We start from the raw sequence: 23,201 nt of genomic DNA, 5'->3' as shown, positions 1-23,201 counted from the left end.
GGAAACTATTCTGCACCCCGTGCAACTGTGTGTTGGAGCATAAAAGAAAATCATCGGTGACGTGCCACTTTACCAGCGCGAAACATTTGAAAATGCTTTCTGCAGCTGCGGAAAGGAAAGCCAAAGCCGGACAGCTGACGTTCACCGAGGCATCAGCCTCCAAAACCCTTGTGAGGGCTACCAGAAACCAGGAGAGTAGCGTACAAGCTTGAAATTGGCCAATTAAAGAATAAATGAAACAGAATGAGACCGAGAAGTGTGTGTGTGTGTGTGTGTGTGTGTGCGCGCGCGTGTGCGTGTGTATGTATTGTGAAACTGCTCAAGTTGTTAAAATAAAAAAACCTTCTGTGAAGTAACTTGGTTCCAGTATGCTTGTTTATCATAGGAGGTCTTTAAAATGACTCTTTTTCATTCAGTAGCAGCATATTTTGCAACTTTGCATAATTCACAACTTTTTGCATAATTCGCAAGTTTCCGCAACTTCTCGCAATTTCACGGCATAAAATCATTAAAAAACCCCGCATATTCAATCGCAAAATCCAGGATTTTAGCCCGCAAGATCAAGGATTTTAGCCCGCGTTTTTCTGGAGGGTCTAATATAAGACACAACTGCCTAACAAGTACCATTTCAGCCAGATATAGGGACTTGTTATACATTTTGAATATCTTCTTAAGTGAAAAAGTCTTGAAAACATATTGTTTTGAGTCATATTTCACATTAAAAAAGCTTTTTTTTTCATTTGAAGAGGTTTTTAAGCTAATTTCAAGATCACTTTTAACTCAAAAGTCCTAAATATCACATTTTATTTCAAGAAATCTTGACAAGCCGATTTTCACTAGTTCCATTGGCAGATTTTTTTTTTTTTGCTTATTTCAAGCAAAAACATCTTTTATTTGTTGTTTTTTTGGTAACCGACAGCAGAACTTTACAGAACAAAACTGTCACAACGAAGAACCCAGAACCGACAGCAGAGCCTTCCAGAATAAAACTGTCACAACCAAGAACCCAGAACCAACAGCAGAACCTTCCAGAATAAAACTGTCACAACTAAGAACCCAGAACCGACAGGAGAACTTTACAGAACAAATCTGTCACAAGGAGGGGCATTTTTTCCAGTGTGACACAGTACGTCTGCTGGGCTGCAGTCGCCATGGTGACAGAGACACATAAAGTTGTATCGTCTGCATAACTGTGATAATTGATGTTAAAGTTCTGCAATATCTGACCCAAAGGGAGCATATACAAGTTAAACAGAAGAGGTCCAAGAATTGACCCCTGGGGGACTCCACAAGTCATGGTCACTCGCTCAGATTCATAGCTGTCAATTGTAACAAAATAACTCCGGCCTTCTAAGTAGGACCTGAACCGGTTAAGGACCGCTCCAGAAAGTCCAACCCAGTTTTCCAGCCTGTGCAACAGGATTCTGTGATCTACAGTATCAAACGCAGCGCTGAGGTCCAACAGAACCAGGACTGAAACATTACCAGAATCAGTATTCAACCTGATGTCGTTTAACACTTTGACCAGAGCTGTTTCAGTGCTGTGATGATGTCTGAAGCCTGATTGAAAGTTATCAAGACTTCCACTTTCGTTCACGTTGTTCCATCTATGATTCATGTCTGATCAGACAAAAAGCTGATCACTATGATCAATAACCTTCTGATACATCTGGGATTGACCTCGTATCAGAATTGATTTCTGGAATAGGTCTGGGCCTGTTCCGGTCTGATCTGATCTGTTCTGATGGCTGAAACAAATTCAATTAATTTATTTATATAGCGCCAAATACAACAAATGTCATCTCAAGGCAATTGGATAATAAAGTCCAATTCAAGCCAATTGGAATTCAATTAATTGTAATCATAATTATTCATAAAATAATCCAATTCGTTCATATAGAGCCAATTCAAAAACAATTTTCTAGCTAAGGAAACCAACAGATTACACTGAAACCAGAACCTGGAAGAACAAAAGAACCGTCTGCAGACGCCACCTGAGCTCAGGTGAACATGAGCTCAGGTGTGTGTGTGGGCTCAGGTGAACATGAGTTCAGGTGAACATGTGCTCAGGTGTGACGTGCGTCTGGTTTCATGTTCAGATCATGTCAGTTATTTCCCATGACGTACCTGTGAGCAGCTCCATGCACGAAACCAGGGGATGAAAACATTTTAAAGGTTCTTGGCTTATGACGACTATGTTTTGATGACAATAAATAGCGAGTTTGCCTTTATAAATGGTTCTTCGCCTTCATAAATGGCGAGTTCACCTTTATTTCTGACTGTTAGCCATTATAAATGACTCTTCGCCTTCATAAATGGTTCTTCACCTTTATAAATGGTTCTTCGCCTTTATGACCATGGTCACATTTAGGGGCGGGGCTTCACCTGTAACCTTCACCTCTGTGTTGGCTATGTGTGACAGCCTCATGGACTCAACCTTTGTGTGTCCGTCTCGTGTTTCAGGTCATCGGAGGCGTGAGGTCACATGACCTTTCTGAGGGAGGCGGGGCTGACTGAGAGCGGACAGAGGCAGCAGAGAGGATGAAGAGCCTTGAGGTGAGGAGGATCTGCTGTGTCAAAGAAGTCTTCTTTTTATGGCAGGATGATGAATCCAGGATTCATTTGATCAGTGTGTCACATGCTGACCTCATAGATCAGCTGTTACTTCATGTAACGCTGTTGGTTTTTCTGTTTTTCAGATTTGATCACATCAGTGGATGAAGTGTGAAGGAGCCGCTCACAATTCAGGTACAAACCCTGACCCACACCAGGTGGAACGCACCTAACACCGGGTGGAACGCACCTAACACCGGGTGGAACGCACCTAACACCGGGTGGAACGCACCTAACGCACCTAACACCGGGTGGAACGCACCTAACGCACCTAACACCGGGTGGAACGCACCTAACGCACCTAACACCGGGTGGAACGCACCTAACACCGGGTGGAACACACCTAACACACCTAACACCGGGTGGAACGCACCTAACACCGGGTGGAACGCACCTAACACACCTAACACCGGGTGGAACACACCTAACACCGGGTGGAACACACCTAACACCGGGTGGAACGCACCTAACACCGGGTGGAACGCACCTAACACAACACACCTAACAACGGGTGGAACGCACCTAACACAACACACCTAACAACGGGTGGAACGCACCTAACACAACACACCTAACACCGGGTGGAACGCACCTAACACAACGCACCTAACACCGGGTGGAACGCACCTAACACACCTAACACCGGGTGGAACGCACCTAACGCACCTAACACCGGGTGGAACGCACCTAACGCACCTAACACCGGGTGGAACGCACCTAACGCACCTAACACCGGGTGGAACGCACCTAACGCACCTAACACAACACACCTAACAACGGGTGGAACGCACCTAACACCGGGTGGAACGCACCTAACACAACACACCTAACACCGGGTGGAACGCACCTAACACAACGCACCTAACACCGGGTGGAACGCACCTAACACAACGCACCTAACACCGGGTGGAACGCACCTAACACAACGCACCTAACACCGGGTGGAACGCACCTAACACACCTAACACCGGGTGGAACGCACCTAACGCACCTAACACCGGGTGGAACGCACCTAACGCACCTAACACCGGGTGGAACGCACCTAACGCACCTAACACCGGGTGGAACGCACCTAACGCACCTAACACCGGGTGGAACGCACCTAACACACCTAACACCGGGTGGAACGCACCTAACACAACACACCTAACACCGGGTGGAACGCACCTAACACAACACACCTAACACCGGGTGGAACGCACCTAACACAACACACCTAACACCGGGTGGAACGCACCTAACACCGGGTGGAACGCACCTAACACAACACACCTAACACCGGGTGGAACGCACCTAACAACGGGTGGAACGCACCTAACACAACACACCTAACAACGGGTGGAACGCACCTAACACAACACACCTAACACCGGGTGGAACGCACCTAACACACCTAACACCGGGTGGAACGCACCTAACACACCTAACACCGGGTGGAACGCACCTAACACACCTAACACCGGGTGGAACGCACCTAACACACCTAACACCGGGTGGAACGCACCTAACAACGGGTGGAACGCACCTAACACACCTAACACCGGGTGGAACGCACCTAACACACCTAACACCGGGTGGAACGCACCTAACACACCTAACACCGGGTGGAACGCACCTAACAACGGGTGGAACGCACCTAACACAACGCACCTAACACCGGGTGGAACGCACCTAACGCACCTAACACCGGGTGGAACGCACCTAACGCACCTAACACAACACACCTAACAACGGGTGGAACGCACCTAACACCGGGTGGAACGCACCTAACACAACGCACCTAACACCGGGTGGAACGCACCTAACACAACGCACCTAACACCGGGTGGAACGCACCTAACACAACGCACCTAACACCGGGTGGAACGCACCTAACACAACGCACCTAACACCGGGTGGAACGCACCTAACACAACGCACCTAACACCGGGTGGAACGCACCTAACGCACCTAACACCGGGTGGAACGCACCTAACGCACCTAACACCGGGTGGAACGCACCTAACGCACCTAACACCGGGTGGAACGCACCTAACGCACCTAACACCGGGTGGAACGCACCTAACGCACCTAACACCGGGTGGAACGCACCTAACGCACCTAACACCGGGTGGAACGCACCTAACACAACACACCTAACAACGGGTGGAACGCACCTAACACAACACACCTAACACCGGGTGGAACGCACCTAACACAACACACCTAACAACGGGTGGAACGCACCTAACACAACACACCTAACAACGGGTGGAACGCACCTAACGCACCTAACACCGGGTGGAACGCACCTAACGCACCTAACACCGGGTGGAACGCACCTAACGCACCTAACACCGGGTGGAACGCACCTAACACAACACACCTAACAACGGGTGGAACGCACCTAACACAACACACCTAACACCGGGTGGAACGCACCTAACACAACACACCTAACAACGGGTGGAACGCACCTAACACAACACACCTAACAACGGGTGGAACGCACCTAACGCACCTAACACCGGGTGGAACGCACCTAACGCACCTAACACCGGGTGGAACGCACCTAACGCACCTAACACAACACACCTAACAACGGGTGGAACGCACCTAACACAACGCACCTAACACCGGGTGGAACGCACCTAACGCACCTAACACCGGGTGGAACGCACCTAACGCACCTAACACAACACACCTAACACCGGGTGGAACGCACCTAACACAACACACCTAACACCGGGTGGAACGCACCTAACACAACACACCTAACACCGGGTGGAACGCACCTAACGCACCTAACACCGGGTGGAACGCACTTAACACACCGAACGCACCTAACACCGGGTGGAACGCACCGAACGCACCTAACACCGGGTGGAACGCACCTAACGCACCTAACACCGGGTGGAACGCACCTAACGCACCTAACACCGGGTGGAACGCACCTAACGCACCTAACACCGGGTGGAACGCACCTAACGCACCTAACACCGGGTGGAACGCACCTAACGCACCTAACACCGGGTGGAACGCACCTAACGCACCTAACACCGGGTGGAACGCACCTAACGCACCTAACACCGGGTGGAACGCACCTAACGCACCTAACACCGGGTGGAACGCACCTAACGCACCTAACACCGGGTGGAACGCACCTAACACCGGGTGGAACGCACCTAACGCACCTAACACCGGATGGAACGCACCTAACACCGGGTGGAACGCACCTTAAGGCTCTAGCATGGTTGCCACGTCTGCTAGCGCGAGCGGTGTTGATGACGTCACGATTTCGTGCCGGTAATATATACGGTGGCGTAAGTCAATGCGCCTGTAGTTGCAATTTTCTCCGTCACAGAGGTGGCGCTGCTACGTTAAGGTTACAGCTAACTACTCTACAACGAAGAAAGTGGAGAAGAAAACGATGAAGAGCAGGAACACTGTCATTAATGATGCTGCTGCAGTATCTGGATAATTAATTATTTTTTTTATTCAGTTAAAAGAGGTGAAGGTCTGAAGCCCCCGGCATCAACAGAGTCTCTGCCCTCTTCTTTGCCTTCAGGCATCTGTCCCGTAGCTTCTTCCACACATTCTTCCACAACTCTCACTCTTTCCCCAAAGTTCTGCCCATCTCTGTGCACCAGTTTTGGGAGTTTACGTGCTCCCTGTGCTGTTTCTCTGCAGTTTCGTACAGCTGCCTGTACAAACGCACCTCCTGACTGAGCCGGTCTCACATCGGTCCATCCGGTCTGTCGTTGTTGGCGCCGCCAAGTTACAGAAATCGACTGGCGGACGACACCACGCTGCGCCGCGTTTTCAAGGCAAGCGCCAGGCCTGAAACATCATTTTGACGTCACGGTCCGCCACCGCTGTGAGCGACGCGTCAACTGTAACGCACCTAACACCGGGTCAGTTACAGGCCCCAGTAGGCCTCACTTCAGGGACGTTCTGGTAAATCCTTCAGTTCATTTGGACCAGACGGGTCATGATAAAACAGGAAGTGATCAGCTGAAGAACTGCAGAAGGGGGGACTGTAGTTTAAAACCATGCTATAAACATACGGTGGGTGTGGCCTCTCGTGCACCGCCTTATATGTTCCCGTTCATTTTGTTTAAATTAAACACCGACTCATGGTCGACTTTTTTATTTCCTTTGGGTGGTTTGTAATCAGAACCACAGAACCGTGAGAGGTTTCCACCGAGGTAACCAACTGCCCCAGATGGTGTCAGATGGCTGCATCGGAGCCCGTTTGGGTGGAGGTGTAATATCTCTGATGGCCACCAGGTGCCACTCAAACATTATCGGACCTTCCATCATCACATAAGTGCCTTCTTGTGATTGAAAAGAATTCAAAACCATTCTGGGTCATAAAATCAACCGGGATTATCTTCAAATGTTCTTTACCACAAATCTGTTCTCACTCAGTTTCATTCTGATGTTCACCTGATGGTTGTAATTCCCATGTCAGATTTGGACCCTTTTTTGGAGTTAAAAATGTCATAAATAATGTCAAAGACGGCACTCAGAATCTCTTTTCCATTCATATGGAACAATGGGGATAAAGTGGGAAGCAGGAAGCTGTTTAACCCCCTGATTCAGATGTTGTGCTTCATTACAAAACTATTTAACAATCAGATGAATTTTAAGATTTCTAACTGAAGTTTTAAGTGTTCCATTATGGAATAATTATAGATTTGGTCGTCCACTTGGCAAAGAAACCTAGAAATCTTATGGCATTCAAACCTCGGATGACTGAGAAATCCACATGATGGAAAAATCAAAGACTTGAGATGTAAATGTGTTCAGATGAGGTCAGGATTGAGCCAAAGTTTTGGATTAAAACTGTCGTCAGACCCCAGGTTCCCAGATACTGAGTCCAAATGAAACAGAATATTATCTAACATGGAGGGGAGTAATTGAAATGAGAGGAATCAGGAAACTGTCCTGTTTGGATCCTGGAACACCATCATCAAATCAAAATCAAATTTATTTATATAGCACATTTCATGTACAAACAATTCAAAGTGCTTTACATAAAATAAAAGCATTGCAGCAGGGAGTGGAAGAAGCATTAAAAATACATAAAAGGATATAAAGAGAAACAAATAAAATAATTTAAATGAATTTAAAAACAAGCAACAGTCCAGATACGTTCAAAGATATCGTGCAGATTTCATGCATAGACACATGAGAACAGAAATGTTTTTAACCTGGATTTAAAAATGTCTCCATTTGGTGAAAGTTTAATCTCCACTGGCAGTTTGTTCCACCGTCATTTTTTCGGTGCCGTTTGGACCAAACTCTGAGTTCTGACTCCTGGATCTATGACCGCTAAAAGTTAGATTTTCATAGTAGAGGCTGCTCCCATCATACTGACCTGTGAGGTGGTTCCGTTTGGACCAAGTGCTGAGACTTAATGCTAAGCTAACGGCGGCTAACAGCTGCTCCTTCAGTGACATCACAGCCAGCTGATCGACTGTAAACAAAAACCTCCCGACCGACCGTTAGCATGTTAGCATGTTAGCTCCTGTTTCATTCACATAAACAGGCCGACAGGCTAACATTAGCACCGCTCAAATCGATAGCATGGCACTTCCTGTTCTGGAAACAGAGCGATCAATAACTCCCTGAGGACACCACGCACACACGGCGTGTTTGATGTTGATCCGGGGCGACCGAACATCGATCTGCGCACACAGAGAGGGAAAGTGTGGGATGGGAGGGCACTGTGACCGCGTTCGCCAGCGCCAGTCGTGGTGGAGGCGTTGTGGCGAGCAGTCGGGCGAGCGGCAGGCGTTGTTGACTCCTCTAACGTGTGTTCTCCTGGCAGGACCGACCGACCGACCGGAACCAGGACAGGTAGGACGCGGGCCCAGGATGACGAGCGCTGCCCCCGCCAGGAAGCCATACCGAAAGGCTCCGCCTCAACACCGCGAGACTCGCCACGCCCTGCCCACTGCGCCGCCGCCGCCTGCACCGCAGCTCGACATCAATCAGGTAAACAAACGTCCCCTAAACAAACCTCCACACCCCCCACAGCTCCTCGCCCACTACACCCGCCTCCCCGGGTACGTCGGCTGTCCGCGCCCGCATAATGAGCGAATGCGGCATGACGCCCGGACCCCGCCGCACTCGGACAGCGAGCTGGACGTCTCCAGCCTGTCCAGCCTGGAGCTATGCATCCCGCCGCCGCTGCTCTTCAGTAGCCCGGCCCACCGCCCGACCCGGACCAACCAGACCAGGACTATGCCGGTGGGCGTCACTGCGTCTGACCGCTACGTGTCAAATCCTCGCCAAGGGACGAGACCCCACCAAGCTGCTAAGGGCTCCAGCAGCAGAGGACCGCACAGAAGCTCCGCCTCCACGAGGAAACGCTCCCCAGCCCGTCCGCCCAGAGGAGAGCGCCACAGCCAGACGCAGGCCAGCGCCAGCCGGCTCCCGGCTCCCGCCCCCCCTAAGGGCATCCTGAAGCAGCCGGCGCCGTCGGCCTTCGACCACACCTATGACATCATCAGAAAGTCAAAGTCTGTTGAACTGCTGGAGGATGGCGCACGCCACTTACCGGCTCATTCCTTGGACCGGGCAGAACTGCGGGCGCCATCCTCGCTGCGGTCCTCGCTGCGGTCCTCGCTGCGGTCCTCGGCGCCGCCCTCCCCGTGCAGGACCAACTGGAACTGGAAGATGCAGGTTCTGGAGGATAAGGTTCGTTTCTCCAACTTTCTGGACGAGATCACCAGCCGGGTCCTTAGCCCCGCCCGCCTTATGCTGCTCAGCGGGTCACGTGGTAGCGAGCAGGGAAGCCCCACCCCCCCCCTGGAGAACCGCCGCCACTCCCAGGGGAACCAGCAGGCGGAGTCCACGGACAGGACTCGACGCTGGAACGACTGGGTGGCGTCGTTGCTGCGGCCGGACAGCTGGTGCCAGCCCCTGGAGGGGGTGGGGCCTGATGATGTCACGCAGAAGGCGGGGCCTAAAGAGGAGGCGGCTAAAGGAGTAAAGATGGAGGCTCAGGACACAAAAGAGTGTCCAAGATACAAACCCCCGCTTTCTAATCTTTCTCTGTTCTCCCAAATCAAGGTAGGTCAGGGGAGGAATTGTTCTTTTTCAGCCATTTTTGTGTTAACCGAGAAAAAGATGGTGAACCACCTGAAGACACAAGCTTTCATCTGTGTTCTATGGGACGGAACTGGTTTCAGGCTGGGTTTAGATCAAGTTTCAGGCTGGGTTAGGAACTGGTTTCAGGCCGGGTTTAGATCAAGTTTCAGGCTGGGTTAGGAACTGGTTTCAGGCTGGGTTTAGATCAAGTTTCAGGCTGGGTTAGGAACTGGTTTCAGGCTGGGTTTAGATCAAGTTTCAGGCTGGGTTAGGAACTGGTTTCAGGCTGGGTTTAGATCAAGTTTCAGGCTGGGTTAGGAACTGGTTTCAGGCTGGGTTTAGATCAAGTTTCAGGCTGGGTTAGGAACTGGTTTCAGGCTGGGTTAGGAACTGGTTTCAGGCTGGGTTAGGATCTGGTGTCAGGCTGGGTTAGGATCTGGTTTCAGGCTGGGTTAGGAACTGGTTTCAGGCTGGATTTAGATCAAGTTTCAGGCTGGGTTAGGAACTGGTTTCAGGCTGGGTTAGGAACTGATTTCAGGCCGGGTTTAGATCAAGTTTCAGGCTGGGTTACTAACTGGTTTCAGGCTGGGTTAGGATCTGGTTTCAGGCTGGGTTAGGAACTGGTTTCAGGCTGGATTTAGATCAAGTTTCAGGCTGGGTTAGGAACTGGTTTCAGGCTGGGATTAGGAACTGGTTTCAGACTGGGTTAGGAACTGGTTTCAGGCTGGCTTAGGAACCGGTTTCAGGCTGGGTTAGGAACTGGTTTCAGGCTGGGTTTAGATCAAGTTTCAGGCTGGGTTAGGAACTGGTTACAGGCTGGGTTAGGAACTGGTTTCAGACTGGGTTAGGAACTGGTTTCAGACTGGGTTAGGAACTGGTTTCAGGCTGGGTTAGGAACTGGTTTCAGGCTGGGTTAGGAACTGGTTTCAGGTTGGGTTAGGAACTGGTTTCGGGTTGGGTTAGGAACTGGTTTCAGGCTGGGTTAGGAACTGGTTTCAGACTGGGTTAGGAACTGGTTTCAGACTGGGTTAGGAACTGGTTTCAGACTGGGTTAGGAACTGGTTTCAGGCTGGGTTAGGAACTGGTTTCAGGCTGGGTTAGGAATTGGTTTCAGGCTGGGTTTAGATCAAGTTTCAGGCTGGGTTAGGAACTGGTTTCAGGCTGGGTTAGGAACTGGTTTCAGGCTGGGTTAGGAACTGGTTTCAGGCTGGGTTTGGAACTGGTTTCAGGCTGGGTTAGGAACTGATTGGAGGCTGGGTTAGGAACTGGTTTCAGGTTGGGTTTGGAACTGGTTTCAGGTTGGGTTTGGAACTGGTTTCAGGCTGGGTTAGGAACTGGTTTCAGACTGGATGAGGAATCGATTTCAGGCTGGGTTTGGGATTGGTTTTAGATCAAGTTTCAGGCTGGGTTTGGAACTGGTTTCAGGCTGGGTTTGGAACTGGTTTCAGACTGGGTTAGGAACTGGTTTCAGACTGGGTTAGGAACTGGTTTCAGGCTGGGTTAGGAACTAGTTTCAGGCTGGGTTAGGAACTGGTTTCAGGCTGGGTTAGGAACTGGTTTCAGGCTGGATTTAGATCAAGTTTCAGGCTGGGTTAGGAACTGGTTTCAGGCTGGGTTAGGAACTGGTTTCAGGCCGGGTTTAGATCAAGTTTCAGGCTGGGTTACGAACTGGTTTCAGGCTGGGTTAGGATCTGGTTTCAGGCTGGGTTAGGAACTGGTTTCAGGCTGGATTTAGATCAAGTTTCAGGCTGGGTTAGGAACTGGTTTCAGACTGGGTTTGGAACTGGTTTCAGGCTGGGTTTAGGAACTGGTTTCAGACTGGGTTAGGAACTGGTTTCAGTTTGGGTTAGGAACTGGTTTCAGACTGGGTTTGGAACTGGTTTCAGGCTGGGTTTAGGATCTGGTTTCAGACTGGGTTAGGAACTGGTTTCAGTTTGGGTTAGGAATCGATTTCAGGCTGGGTTAGGAACTGGTTTCAGGCTGGGTTAGGAACTGGTTTCAGGCTGGGTTAGGAACTGGTTTCAGGCTGGATTTAGATCAAGTTTCAGACTGGGTTAGGAACTGGTTTCAGGCTGGGTTAGGAACTGGTTTCAGGCCGGGTTTAGATCAAGTTTCAGGCTGGGTTACGAACTGGTTTCAGGCTGGGTTAGGATCTGGTTTCAGGCTGGGTTAGGAACTGGTTTCAGGCTGGATTTAGATCAAGTTTCAGGCTGGGTTAGGAACTGGTTTCAGTTTGGGTTAGGAACTGGTTTCAGACTGGTTTTGGAACTGGTTTCAGGCTGGGTTTAGGAACTGGTTTCAGACTGGGTTAGGAACTGGTTTCAGTTTGGGTTAGGAACTGGTTTCAGTTTGGATTAGGAATCGATTTCAGGCTGGGTTAGGAATTGGTTTGAGGCTGGGTTAGGAATCGGTTTCAGGCTGGGTTTGGAATTGGTTTGAGGCTGGGTTTGGAACTGGTTTTAGGCTGGGTTAGGAACTGCTTTCAGGCTGGGTTTGGAACTGGCTTCAGGCTGGGTTTGGAACTGGCTTCAGGCTGGGTTTAGATCAAGTTTCAGGCTGGGTTTGGAACTGGTTTCAGGGCGGGTTTAGATCAAGTTTCAGACTGGGTTAGGAACTCGTTTCAGGCGGAGTTAGGAACTGGTTTCAGGCTGGGTTTGGAACTGGTTTTAGGCTGGGTTAGGAACTGCTTTCAGGCTGGGTTTGGAACTGGCTTCAGGCTGGGTTTGGAACTGGCTTCAGGCTGGGTTTAGATCAAGTTTCAGGCTGGGTTTGGAACTGGTTTGAGGCTGGGTTTGGAACTGGTTTTAGGCTGGGTTAGGAACTGCTTTCAGGCTGGGTTAGGAACTGCTTTCAGGCTGGGTTTGGAACTGGCTTCAGGCTGGGTTTGGAACTGGCTTCAGGCTGGGTTTAGATCAAGTTTCAGGCTGGGTTTGGAACTGGTTTCAGGGCGGGTTTAGATCAAGTTTCAGACTGGGTTAGGAACTCGTTTCAGGCGGAGTTAGGAACTGGTTTCAGGCTGGGTTTGGAACTGGTTTCAGGCCAGGTTTAGATCAAGTTTCAGGCTGGGTTAGGAACTGGTTTCAGGCTGGGTTTGAAACTGGTTTCAGGCTGGGTTAGGAACTGGTTTCAGGCTGGGTTTAGATCAAGTTTCAGGCTGGGTTACAAACTGGTTTCAGGCCGGGTTTGGAACTGGTTCAGGCCGGGTTTAGATCAAGTTTCAGGCTGGGTTAGGAACTGATTGGAGGCTGGGTTAGGAACTGGTTTCAGGCTGGGTTAGGAACTGGTTTCAGGCTGGGTTTGGAACTGGTTTCAGGTTAGGTTTGGAACTGGTTTCAGGCTGGGTTAGGAACTGGTTTCAGACTGGATGAGGAATCGATTTCAGGCTGGGTTTGGGATTGGTTTGAGAATGGGTTTAGATCAAGTTTCAGGCTGGGTTAGGAACTGGTTTCGGGTTGGGTTAGGAACTGGTTTCAGGCTGGGTTAGGAACTGGTTTCAGGCTGGGTTTGGAACTGGTTTCAGGCTGGGTTAGGAACTGGTTTCAGGCTGGGTTAGGAACTGGTTTCAGGCTGGGTTAGGAACTGGTTTCAGGCTGGGTTAGGAACTGGTTTCAGGCTGGGTTAGGAATTGGTTTCAGGCTGGGTTTAGATCAAGTTTCAGGCTGGGTTAGGAACTGGTTTCAGACTGGGTTAGGAACTGGTTTCAGGCTGGGTTAGGAACTGGTTTCAGGCTGGATTTAGATCAAGTTTCAGGCTGGGTTAGGAACTGGTTTCAGACTGGGTTTGGAACTGGTTTCAGGCTGGGTTTAGGAACTGGTTTCAGACTGGGTTAGGAACTGGTTTCAGTTTGGGTTAGGAACTGGTTTCAGACTGGGTTTGGAACTGGTTTCAGGCTGGGTTTAGGATCTGGTTTCAGACTGGGTTAGGAACTGGTTTCAGTTTGGGTTAGGAATCGATTTCAGGCTGGGTTAGGAACTGGTTTCAGGCTGGGTTAGGAACTGGTTTCAGGCTGGGTTAGGAACTGGTTTCAGGCTGGGTTAGGAACTGGTTTCAGGCTGGATTTAGATCAAGTTCCAGGCTGGGTTAGGAACTGGTTTCAGGCTGGGTTAGGAACTGGTTTCAGGCCGGGTTTAGATCAAGTTTCAGGCTGGGTTACGAACTGGTTTCAGGCTGGGTTAGGATCTGGTTTCAGGCTGGGTTAGGAACTGGTTTCAGGCTGGATTTAGATCAAGTTTCAGGCTGGGTTAGGAACTGGTTTCAGTTTGGGTTAGGAACTGGTTTCAGACTGGTTTTGGAACTGGTTTCAGGCTGGGTTTAGGAACTGGTTTCAGACTGGGTTAGGAACTGGTTTCAGTTTGGGTTAGGAACTGGTTTCAGTTTGGATTAGGAATCGATTTCAGGCTGGGTTAGGAATTGGTTTGAGGCTGGGTTAGGAATCGGTTTCAGGCTGGGTTTGGAATTGGTTTGAGGCTGGGTTTAAATCAAGTTTCAGGCTGGGTTACGAACTGGTTTCAGGCTGGGTTTGGAACTGGTTTCAGGCTGGGTTTGGAACTGGTTTTAGGCTGGGTTAGGAACTGCTTTCAGGCTGGGTTTGGAACTGGCTTCAGGCTGGGTTTGGAACTGGCTTCAGGCTGGGTTTCGAACTGGTCTCAGGCTAGGTTTGGAACTGGTTTCAGGCTGGGTTTGGAACTGGTTTCAGGCCGGGTTTAGATCAAGTTTCAGGCGGGTTACGAACTGGTTTCAGGCTGGGTTAGGAACTGGTTTCAGGCCGGGTTTAGATCAAGTTTCAGGCTGGGTTAGGAACTGGTGTCAGGCTGGGTTTGGAACTGGTTTCAGGCTCGGTTAGGAACTGGTTTCAGGCTGGGTTTGGAACTGGTTTCAGGCTGGGTTAGGAACTGGTTTCAGGCTGGGTTAGGAACTGGTTTCAGGCTGGGTTAGGAACTGGTTTCAGACTGGGTTAGGAACTTGTTTCAGACTGGGTTAGGAATCGGTGTCAGGTTGGGTTTGGAATTGGTTTCAGGCTAGGTTTAGATCAAGTTACAGGCTGGGTTACGAACTGGTCTCAGGCTGGGTTTGGAACTGGTTTCAGTCTGGGTTTGGAACTGGTTTCAGGCCGGGTTAAGATCAAGTTTCAGGCTGGGTTACGAACTGGTTTCAGGCTGGGTTAGGAACTGGTGTCAGGCTGGGTTTGGAACTGGTTTCAGGCTGGGTTTAGGAACTGGTTTCAGACTGGGTTAGGAACTGGTTTCAGTTTGGGTTAGGAACTGGTTTCAGTTTGGATTAGGAATCGATTTCAGGCTGGGTTAGGAATTGGTTTGAGGCTGGGTTAGGAATCGGTTTCAGGCTGGGTTTGGAATTGGTTTGAGGCTGGGTTTGGAACTGGTTTTAGGCTGGGTTAGGAACTGCTTTCAGGCTGGGTTTGGAACTGGCTTCAGGCTGGGTTTGGAACTGGCTTCAGGCTGGGTTTAGATCAAGTTTCAGGCTGGGTTTGGAACTGGTTTCAGGGCGGGTTTAGATCAAGTTTCAGACTGGGTTAGGAACTCGTTTCAGGCGGAGTTAGGAACTGGTTTCAGGCTGGGTTTGGAACTGGTTTTAGGCTGGGTTAGGAACTGCTTTCAGGCTGGGTTTGGAACTGGCTTCAGGCTGGGTTTGGAACTGGCTTCAGGCTGGGTTTAGATCAAGTTTCAGGCTGGGTTTGGAACTGGTTTGAGGCTGGGTTTGGAACTGGTTTTAGGCTGGGTTAGGAACTGCTTTCAGGCTGGGTTAGGAACTGCTTTCAGGCTGGGTTTGGAACTGGCTTCAGGCTGGGTTTGGAACTGGCTTCAGGCTGGGTTTAGATCAAGTTTCAGGCTGGGTTTGGAACTGGTTTCAGGGCGGGTTTAGATCAAGTTTCAGACTGGGTTAGGAACTCGTTTCAGGCGGAGTTAGGAACTGGTTTCAGGCTGGGTTTGGAACTGGTTTCAGGCCAGGTTTAGATCAAGTTTCAGGCTGGGTTAGGAACTGGTTTCAGGCTGGGTTTGAAACTGGTTTCAGGCTGGGTTAGGAACTGGTTTCAGGCTGGGTTTAGATCAAGTTTCAGGCTGGGTTACAAACTGGTTTCAGGCCGGGTTTGGAACTGGTTCAGGCCGGGTTTAGATCAAGTTTCAGGCTGGGTTAGGAACTGATTGGAGGCTGGGTTAGGAACTGGTTTCAGGCTGGGTTTGGAACTGGTTTCAGGTTAGGTTTGGAACTGGTTTCAGGCTGGGTTAGGAACTGGTTTCAGGCTGGGTTTAGATCAAGTTTCAGGCTGGGTTACAAACTGGTTTCAGGCCGGGTTTGGAACTGGTTCAGGCCGGGTTTAGATCAAGTTTCAGGCTGGGTTAGGAACTGATTGGAGGCTGGGTTAGGAACTGGTTTCAGGCTGGGTTTGGAACTGGTTTCAGGTTAGGTTTGGAACTGGTTTCAGGCTGGGTTAGGAACTGGTTTCAGACTGGATGAGGAATCGATTTCAGGCTGGGTTTGGGATTGGTTTGAGAATGGGTTTAGATCAAGTTTCAGGCTGGGTTAGGAACTGGTTTCGGGTTGGGTTAGGAACTGGTTTCAGGCTGGGTTAGGAACTGGTTTCAGGCTGGGTTTGGAACTGGTTTCAGGCTGGGTTAGGAACTGGTTTCAGGCTGGGTTAGGAACTGGTTTCAGGCTGGGTTAGGAACTGGTTTCAGGCTGGGTTAGGAACTGGTTTCAGGCTGGGTTAGGAATTGGTTTCAGGCTGGGTTTAGATCAAGTTTCAGGCTGGGTTAGGAACTGGTTTCAGACTGGGTTAGGAACTGGTTTCAGGCTGGGTTAGGAACTGGTTTCAGGCTGGATTTAGATCAAGTTTCAGGCTGGGTTAGGAACTGGTTTCAGACTGGGTTTGGAACTGGTTTCAGGCTGGGTTTAGGAACTGGTTTCAGACTGGGTTAGGAACTGGTTTCAGTTTGGGTTAGGAACTGGTTTCAGACTGGGTTTGGAACTGGTTTCAGGCTGGGTTTAGGATCTGGTTTCAGACTGGGTTAGGAACTGGTTTCAGTTTGGGTTAGGAATCGATTTCAGGCTGGGTTAGGAACTGGTTTCAGGCTGGGTTAGGAACTGGTTTCAGGCTGGGTTAGGAACTGGTTTCAGGCTGGGTTAGGAACTGGTTTCAGGCTGGATTTAGATCAAGTTCCAGGCTGGGTTAGGAACTGGTTTCAGGCTGGGTTAGGAACTGGTTTCAGGCCGGGTTTAGATCAAGTTTCAGGCTGGGTTACGAACTGGTTTCAGGCTGGGTTAGGATCTGGTTTCAGGCTGGGTTAGGATCTGGTTTCAGGCTGGGTTAGGAACTGGTTTCAGGCTGGATTTAGATCAAGTTTCAGGCTGGGTTAGGAACTGGTTTCAGTTTGGGTTAGGAACTGGTTTCAGACTGGTTTTGGAACTGGTTTCAGGCTGGGTTTAGGAACTGGTTTCAGACTGGGTTAGGAACTGGTTTCAGTTTGGGTTAGGAACTGGTTTCAGTTTGGATTAGGAATCGATTTCAGGCTGGGTTAGGAATTGGTTTGAGGCTGGGTTAGGAATCGGTTTCAGGCTGGGTTTGGAATTGGTTTGAGGCTGGGTTTAAATCAAGTTTCAGGCTGGGTTACGAACTGGTTTCAGGCTGGGTTTGGAACTGGTTTCAGGCTGGGTTTGGAACTGGTTTTAGGCTGGGTTAGGAACTGCTTTCAGGCTGGGTTTGGAACTGGCTTCAGGCTGGGTTTGGAACTGGCTTCAGGCTGGGTTTCGAACTGGTCTCAGGCTAGGTTTGGAACTGGTTTCAGGCTGGGTTTGGAACTGGTTTCAGGCCGGGTTTAGATCAAGTTTCAGGCGGGTTACGAACTGGTTTCAGGCTGGGTTAGGAACTGGTTTCAGGCCGGGTTTAGATCAAGTTTCAGGCTGGGTTAGGAACTGGTGTCAGGCTGGGTTTGGAACTGGTTTCAGGCTCGGTTAGGAACTGGTTTCAGGCTGGGTTTGGAACTGGTTTCAGGCTGGGTTAGGAACTGGTTTCAGGCTGGGTTAGGAACTGGTTTCAGGCTGGGTTAGGAACTGGTTTCAGACTGGGTTAGGAACTTGTTTCAGACTGGGTTAGGAATCGGTGTCAGGTTGGGTTTGGAATTGGTTTCAGGCTAGGTTTAGATCAAGTTACAGGCTGGGTTACGAACTGGTTTCAGGCTGGGTTAGGAACTGGTTTCAGGTTGGGTTAGGAACTGGTTTCGGGTTGGGTTAGGAACTGGTTTCAGGCTGGGTTAGGAACTGGTTTCAGACTGGGTTAGGAACTGGTTTCAGACTGGGTTAGGAACTGGTTTCAGACTGGGTTAGGAACTGGTTTCAGGCTGGGTTAGGAACTGGTTTCAGGCTGGGTTAGGAATTGGTTTCAGGCTGGGTTTAGATCAAGTTTCAGGCTGGGTTAGGAACTGGTTTCAGGCTGGGTTAGGAACTGGTTTCAGGCTGGGTTAGGAACTGGTTTCAGGCTGGGTTTGGAACTGGTTTCAGGCTGGGTTAGGAACTGATTGGAGGCTGGGTTAGGAACTGGTTTCAGGCTGGGTTTGGAACTGGTTTCAGGTTGGGTTTGGAACTGGTTTCAGGCTGGGTTAGGAACTGGTTTCAGACTGGATGAGGAATCGATTTCAGGCTGGGTTTGGGATTGGTTTTAGATCAAGTTTCAGGCTGGGTTTGGAACTGGTTTCAGGCTGGGTTTGGAACTGGTTTCAGACTGGGTTAGGAACTGGTTTCAGACTGGGTTAGGAACTGGTTTCAGGCTGGGTTAGGAACTAGTTTCAGGCTGGGTTAGGAACTGGTTTCAGGCTGGGTTAGGAACTGGTTTCAGGCTGGATTTAGATCAAGTTTCAGGCTGGGTTAGGAACTGGTTTCAGGCTGGGTTAGGAACTGGTTTCAGGCCGGGTTTAGATCAAGTTTCAGGCTGGGTTACGAACTGGTTTCAGGCTGGGTTAGGATCTGGTTTCAGGCTGGGTTAGGAACTGGTTTCAGGCTGGATTTAGATCAAGTTTCAGGCTGGGTTAGGAACTGGTTTCAGACTGGGTTTGGAACTGGTTTCAGGCTGGGTTTAGGAACTGGTTTCAGACTGGGTTAGGAACTGGTTTCAGTTTGGGTTAGGAACTGGTTTCAGACTGGGTTTGGAACTGGTTTCAGGCTGGGTTTAGGATCTGGTTTCAGACTGGGTTAGGAACTGGTTTCAGTTTGGGTTAGGAATCGATTTCAGGCTGGGTTAGGAACTGGTTTCAGGCTGGGTTAGGAACTGGTTTCAGGCTGGGTTAGGAACTGGTTTCAGGCTGGATTTAGATCAAGTTTCAGACTGGGTTAGGAACTGGTTTCAGGCTGGGTTAGGAACTGGTTTCAGGCCGGGTTTAGATCAAGTTTCAGGCTGGGTTACGAACTGGTTTCAGGCTGGGTTAGGATCTGGTTTCAGGCTGGGTTAGGAACTGGTTTCAGGCTGGATTTAGATCAAGTTTCAGGCTGGGTTAGGAACTGGTTTCAGTTTGGGTTAGGAACTGGTTTCAGACTGGTTTTGGAACTGGTTTCAGGCTGGGTTTAGGAACTGGTTTCAGACTGGGTTAGGAACTGGTTTCAGTTTGGGTTAGGAACTGGTTTCAGTTTGGATTAGGAATCGATTTCAGGCTGGGTTAGGAATTGGTTTGAGGCTGGGTTAGGAATCGGTTTCAGGCTGGGTTTGGAATTGGTTTGAGGCTGGGTTTGGAACTGGTTTTAGGCTGGGTTAGGAACTGCTTTCAGGCTGGGTTTGGAACTGGCTTCAGGCTGGGTTTGGAACTGGCTTCAGGCTGGGTTTAGATCAAGTTTCAGGCTGGGTTTGGAACTGGTTTCAGGGCGGGTTTAGATCAAGTTTCAGACTGGGTTAGGAACTCGTTTCAGGCGGAGTTAGGAACTGGTTTCAGGCTGGGTTTGGAACTGGTTTTAGGCTGGGTTAGGAACTGCTTTCAGGCTGGGTTTGGAACTGGCTTCAGGCTGGGTTTAGATCAAGTTTCAGGCTGGGTTTGGAACTGGTTTGAGGCTGGGTTTGGAACTGGTTTTAGGCTGGGTTAGGAACTGCTTTCAGGCTGGGTTAGGAACTGCTTTCAGGCTGGGTTTGGAACTGGCTTCAGGCTGGGTTTGGAACTGGCTTCAGGCTGGGTTTAGATCAAGTTTCAGGCTGGGTTTGGAACTGGTTTCAGGGCGGGTTTAGATCAAGTTTCAGACTGGGTTAGGAACTCGTTTCAGGCGGAGTTAGGAACTGGTTTCAGGCTGGGTTTGGAACTGGTTTCAGGCCAGGTTTAGATCAAGTTTCAGGCTGGGTTAGGAACTGGTTTCAGGCTGGGTTTGAAACTGGTTTCAGGCTGGGTTAGGAACTGGTTTCAGGCTGGGTTTAGATCAAGTTTCAGGCTGGGTTACAAACTGGTTTCAGGCCGGGTTTGGAACTGGTTCAGGCCGGGTTTAGATCAAGTTTCAGGCTGGGTTAGGAACTGATTGGAGGCTGGGTTAGGAACTGGTTTCAGGCTGGGTTAGGAACTGGTTTCAGGCTGGGTTTGGAACTGGTTTCAGGTTAGGTTTGGAACTGGTTTCAGGCTGGGTTAGGAACTGGTTTCAGACTGGATGAGGAATCGATTTCAGGCTGGGTTTGGGATTGGTTTGAGAATGGGTTTAGATCAAGTTTCAGGCTGGGTTAGGAACTGGTTTCGGGTTGGGTTAGGAACTGGTTTCAGGCTGGGTTAGGAACTGGTTTCAGGCTGGGTTTGGAACTGGTTTCAGGCTGGGTTAGGAACTGGTTTCAGGCTGGGTTAGGAACTGGTTTCAGGCTGGGTTAGGAACTGGTTTCAGGCTGGGTTAGGAACTGGTTTCAGGCTGGGTTAGGAATTGGTTTCAGGCTGGGTTTAGATCAAGTTTCAGGCTGGGTTAGGAACTGGTTTCAGACTGGGTTAGGAACTGGTTTCAGGCTGGGTTAGGAACTGGTTTCAGGCTGGATTTAGATCAAGTTTCAGGCTGGGTTAGGAACTGGTTTCAGACTGGGTTTGGAACTGGTTTCAGGCTGGGTTTAGGAACTGGTTTCAGACTGGGTTAGGAACTGGTTTCAGTTTGGGTTAGGAACTGGTTTCAGACTGGGTTTGGAACTGGTTTCAGGCTGGGTTTAGGATCTGGTTTCAGACTGGGTTAGGAACTGGTTTCAGTTTGGGTTAGGAATCGATTTCAGGCTGGGTTAGGAACTGGTTTCAGGCTGGGTTAGGAACTGGTTTCAGGCTGGGTTAGGAACTGGTTTCAGGCTGGGTTAGGAACTGGTTTCAGGCTGGATTTAGATCAAGTTCCAGGCTGGGTTAGGAACTGGTTTCAGGCTGGGTTAGGAACTGGTTTCAGGCCGGGTTTAGATCAAGTTTCAGGCTGGGTTACGAACTGGTTTCAGGCTGGGTTAGGATCTGGTTTCAGGCTGGGTTAGGAACTGGTTTCAGGCTGGATTTAGATCAAGTTTCAGGCTGGGTTAGGAACTGGTTTCAGTTTGGGTTAGGAACTGGTTTCAGACTGGTTTTGGAACTGGTTTCAGGCTGGGTTTAGGAACTGGTTTCAGACTGGGTTAGGAACTGGTTTCAGTTTGGGTTAGGAACTGGTTTCAGTTTGGATTAGGAATCGATTTCAGGCTGGGTTAGGAATTGGTTTGAGGCTGGGTTAGGAATCGGTTTCAGGCTGGGTTTGGAATTGGTTTGAGGCTGGGTTTAAATCAAGTTTCAGGCTGGGTTACGAACTGGTTTCAGGCTGGGTTTGGAACTGGTTTCAGGCTGGGTTTGGAACTGGTTTTAGGCTGGGTTAGGAACTGCTTTCAGGCTGGGTTTGGAACTGGCTTCAGGCTGGGTTTGGAACTGGCTTCAGGCTGGGTTTCGAACTGGTCTCAGGCTAGGTTTGGAACTGGTTTCAGGCTGGGTTTGGAACTGGTTTCAGGCCGGGTTTAGATCAAGTTTCAGGCGGGTTACGAACTGGTTTCAGGCTGGGTTAGGAACTGGTTTCAGGCCGGGTTTAGATCAAGTTTCAGGCTGGGTTAGGAACTGGTGTCAGGCTGGGTTTGGAACTGGTTTCAGGCTCGGTTAGGAACTGGTTTCAGGCTGGGTTTGGAACTGGTTTCAGGCTGGGTTAGGAACTGGTTTCAGGCTGGGTTAGGAACTGGTTTCAGGCTGGGTTAGGAACTGGTTTCAGACTGGGTTAGGAACTTGTTTCAGACTGGGTTAGGAATCGGTGTCAGGTTGGGTTTGGAATTGGTTTCAGGCTAGGTTTAGATCAAGTTACAGGCTGGGTTACGAACTGGTCTCAGGCTGGGTTTGGAACTGGTTTCAGTCTGGGTTTGGAACTGGTTTCAGGCCGGGTTAAGATCAAGTTTCAGGCTGGGTTACGAACTGGTTTCAGGCTGGGTTAGGAACTGGTGTCAGGCTGGGTTTGGAACTGGTTTCAGGCTGGGTTTAGGAACTGGTTTCAGACTGGGTTAGGAACTGGTTTCAGTTTGGGTTAGGAACTGGTTTCAGTTTGGATTAGGAATCGATTTCAGGCTGGGTTAGGAATTGGTTTGAGGCTGGGTTAGGAATCGGTTTCAGGCTGGGTTTGGAATTGGTTTGAGGCTGGGTTTGGAACTGGTTTTAGGCTGGGTTAGGAACTGCTTTCAGGCTGGGTTTGGAACTGGCTTCAGGCTGGGTTTGGAACTGGCTTCAGGCTGGGTTTAGATCAAGTTTCAGGCTGGGTTTGGAACTGGTTTCAGGGCGGGTTTAGATCAAGTTTCAGACTGGGTTAGGAACTCGTTTCAGGCGGAGTTAGGAACTGGTTTCAGGCTGGGTTTGGAACTGGTTTTAGGCTGGGTTAGGAACTGCTTTCAGGCTGGGTTTGGAACTGGCTTCAGGCTGGGTTTGGAACTGGCTTCAGGCTGGGTTTAGATCAAGTTTCAGGCTGGGTTTGGAACTGGTTTGAGGCTGGGTTTGGAACTGGTTTTAGGCTGGGTTAGGAACTGCTTTCAGGCTGGGTTAGGAACTGCTTTCAGGCTGGGTTTGGAACTGGCTTCAGGCTGGGTTTGGAACTGGCTTCAGGCTGGGTTTAGATCAAGTTTCAGGCTGGGTTTGGAACTGGTTTCAGGGCGGGTTTAGATCAAGTTTCAGACTGGGTTAGGAACTCGTTTCAGGCGGAGTTAGGAACTGGTTTCAGGCTGGGTTTGGAACTGGTTTCAGGCCAGGTTTAGATCAAGTTTCAGGCTGGGTTAGGAACTGGTTTCAGGCTGGGTTTGAAACTGGTTTCAGGCTGGGTTAGGAACTGGTTTCAGGCTGGGTTTAGATCAAGTTTCAGGCTGGGTTACAAACTGGTTTCAGGCCGGGTTTGGAACTGGTTCAGGCCGGGTTTAGATCAAGTTTCAGGCTGGGTTAGGAACTGATTGGAGGCTGGGTTAGGAACTGGTTTCAGGCTGGGTTTGGAACTGGTTTCAGGTTAGGTTTGGAACTGGTTTCAGGCTGGGTTAG

At 49.8% G+C, this 23,201-nt stretch overlaps 1 protein-coding gene across 2 annotated transcripts in view; it reads left to right on the top strand.

Annotated features, from left to right (window-relative positions):
• tjap1 (tight junction associated protein 1 (peripheral)) overlaps window positions 1–23,201 on the top strand; it is a 49,962-nt gene that overhangs the window by 4,748 nt on the left and 22,013 nt on the right. For both annotated transcript variants that reach the window (XM_075473352.1, XM_075473343.1), the window contains exons 2-4: window positions 2,464–2,556; window positions 2,700–2,748; window positions 8,429–8,595. In XM_075473352.1, the coding sequence (XP_075329467.1) occupies window positions 2,718–2,748; window positions 8,429–8,595 (198 nt within the window). In that variant the 5' untranslated portion in view covers window positions 2,464–2,556; window positions 2,700–2,717. The remainder of the gene's footprint in view (window positions 1–2,463; window positions 2,557–2,699; window positions 2,749–8,428; window positions 8,596–23,201) is intronic.

The sequence above is a fragment of the Odontesthes bonariensis genome, chromosome 2 (genome assembly GCF_027942865.1).
Source record: "Odontesthes bonariensis isolate fOdoBon6 chromosome 2, fOdoBon6.hap1, whole genome shotgun sequence".
In the NCBI taxonomy this organism is placed as follows: Eukaryota; Metazoa; Chordata; class Actinopteri; order Atheriniformes; family Atherinopsidae; genus Odontesthes; species Odontesthes bonariensis.
This window is presented reverse-complemented; position numbering and strand designations above follow the sequence as displayed.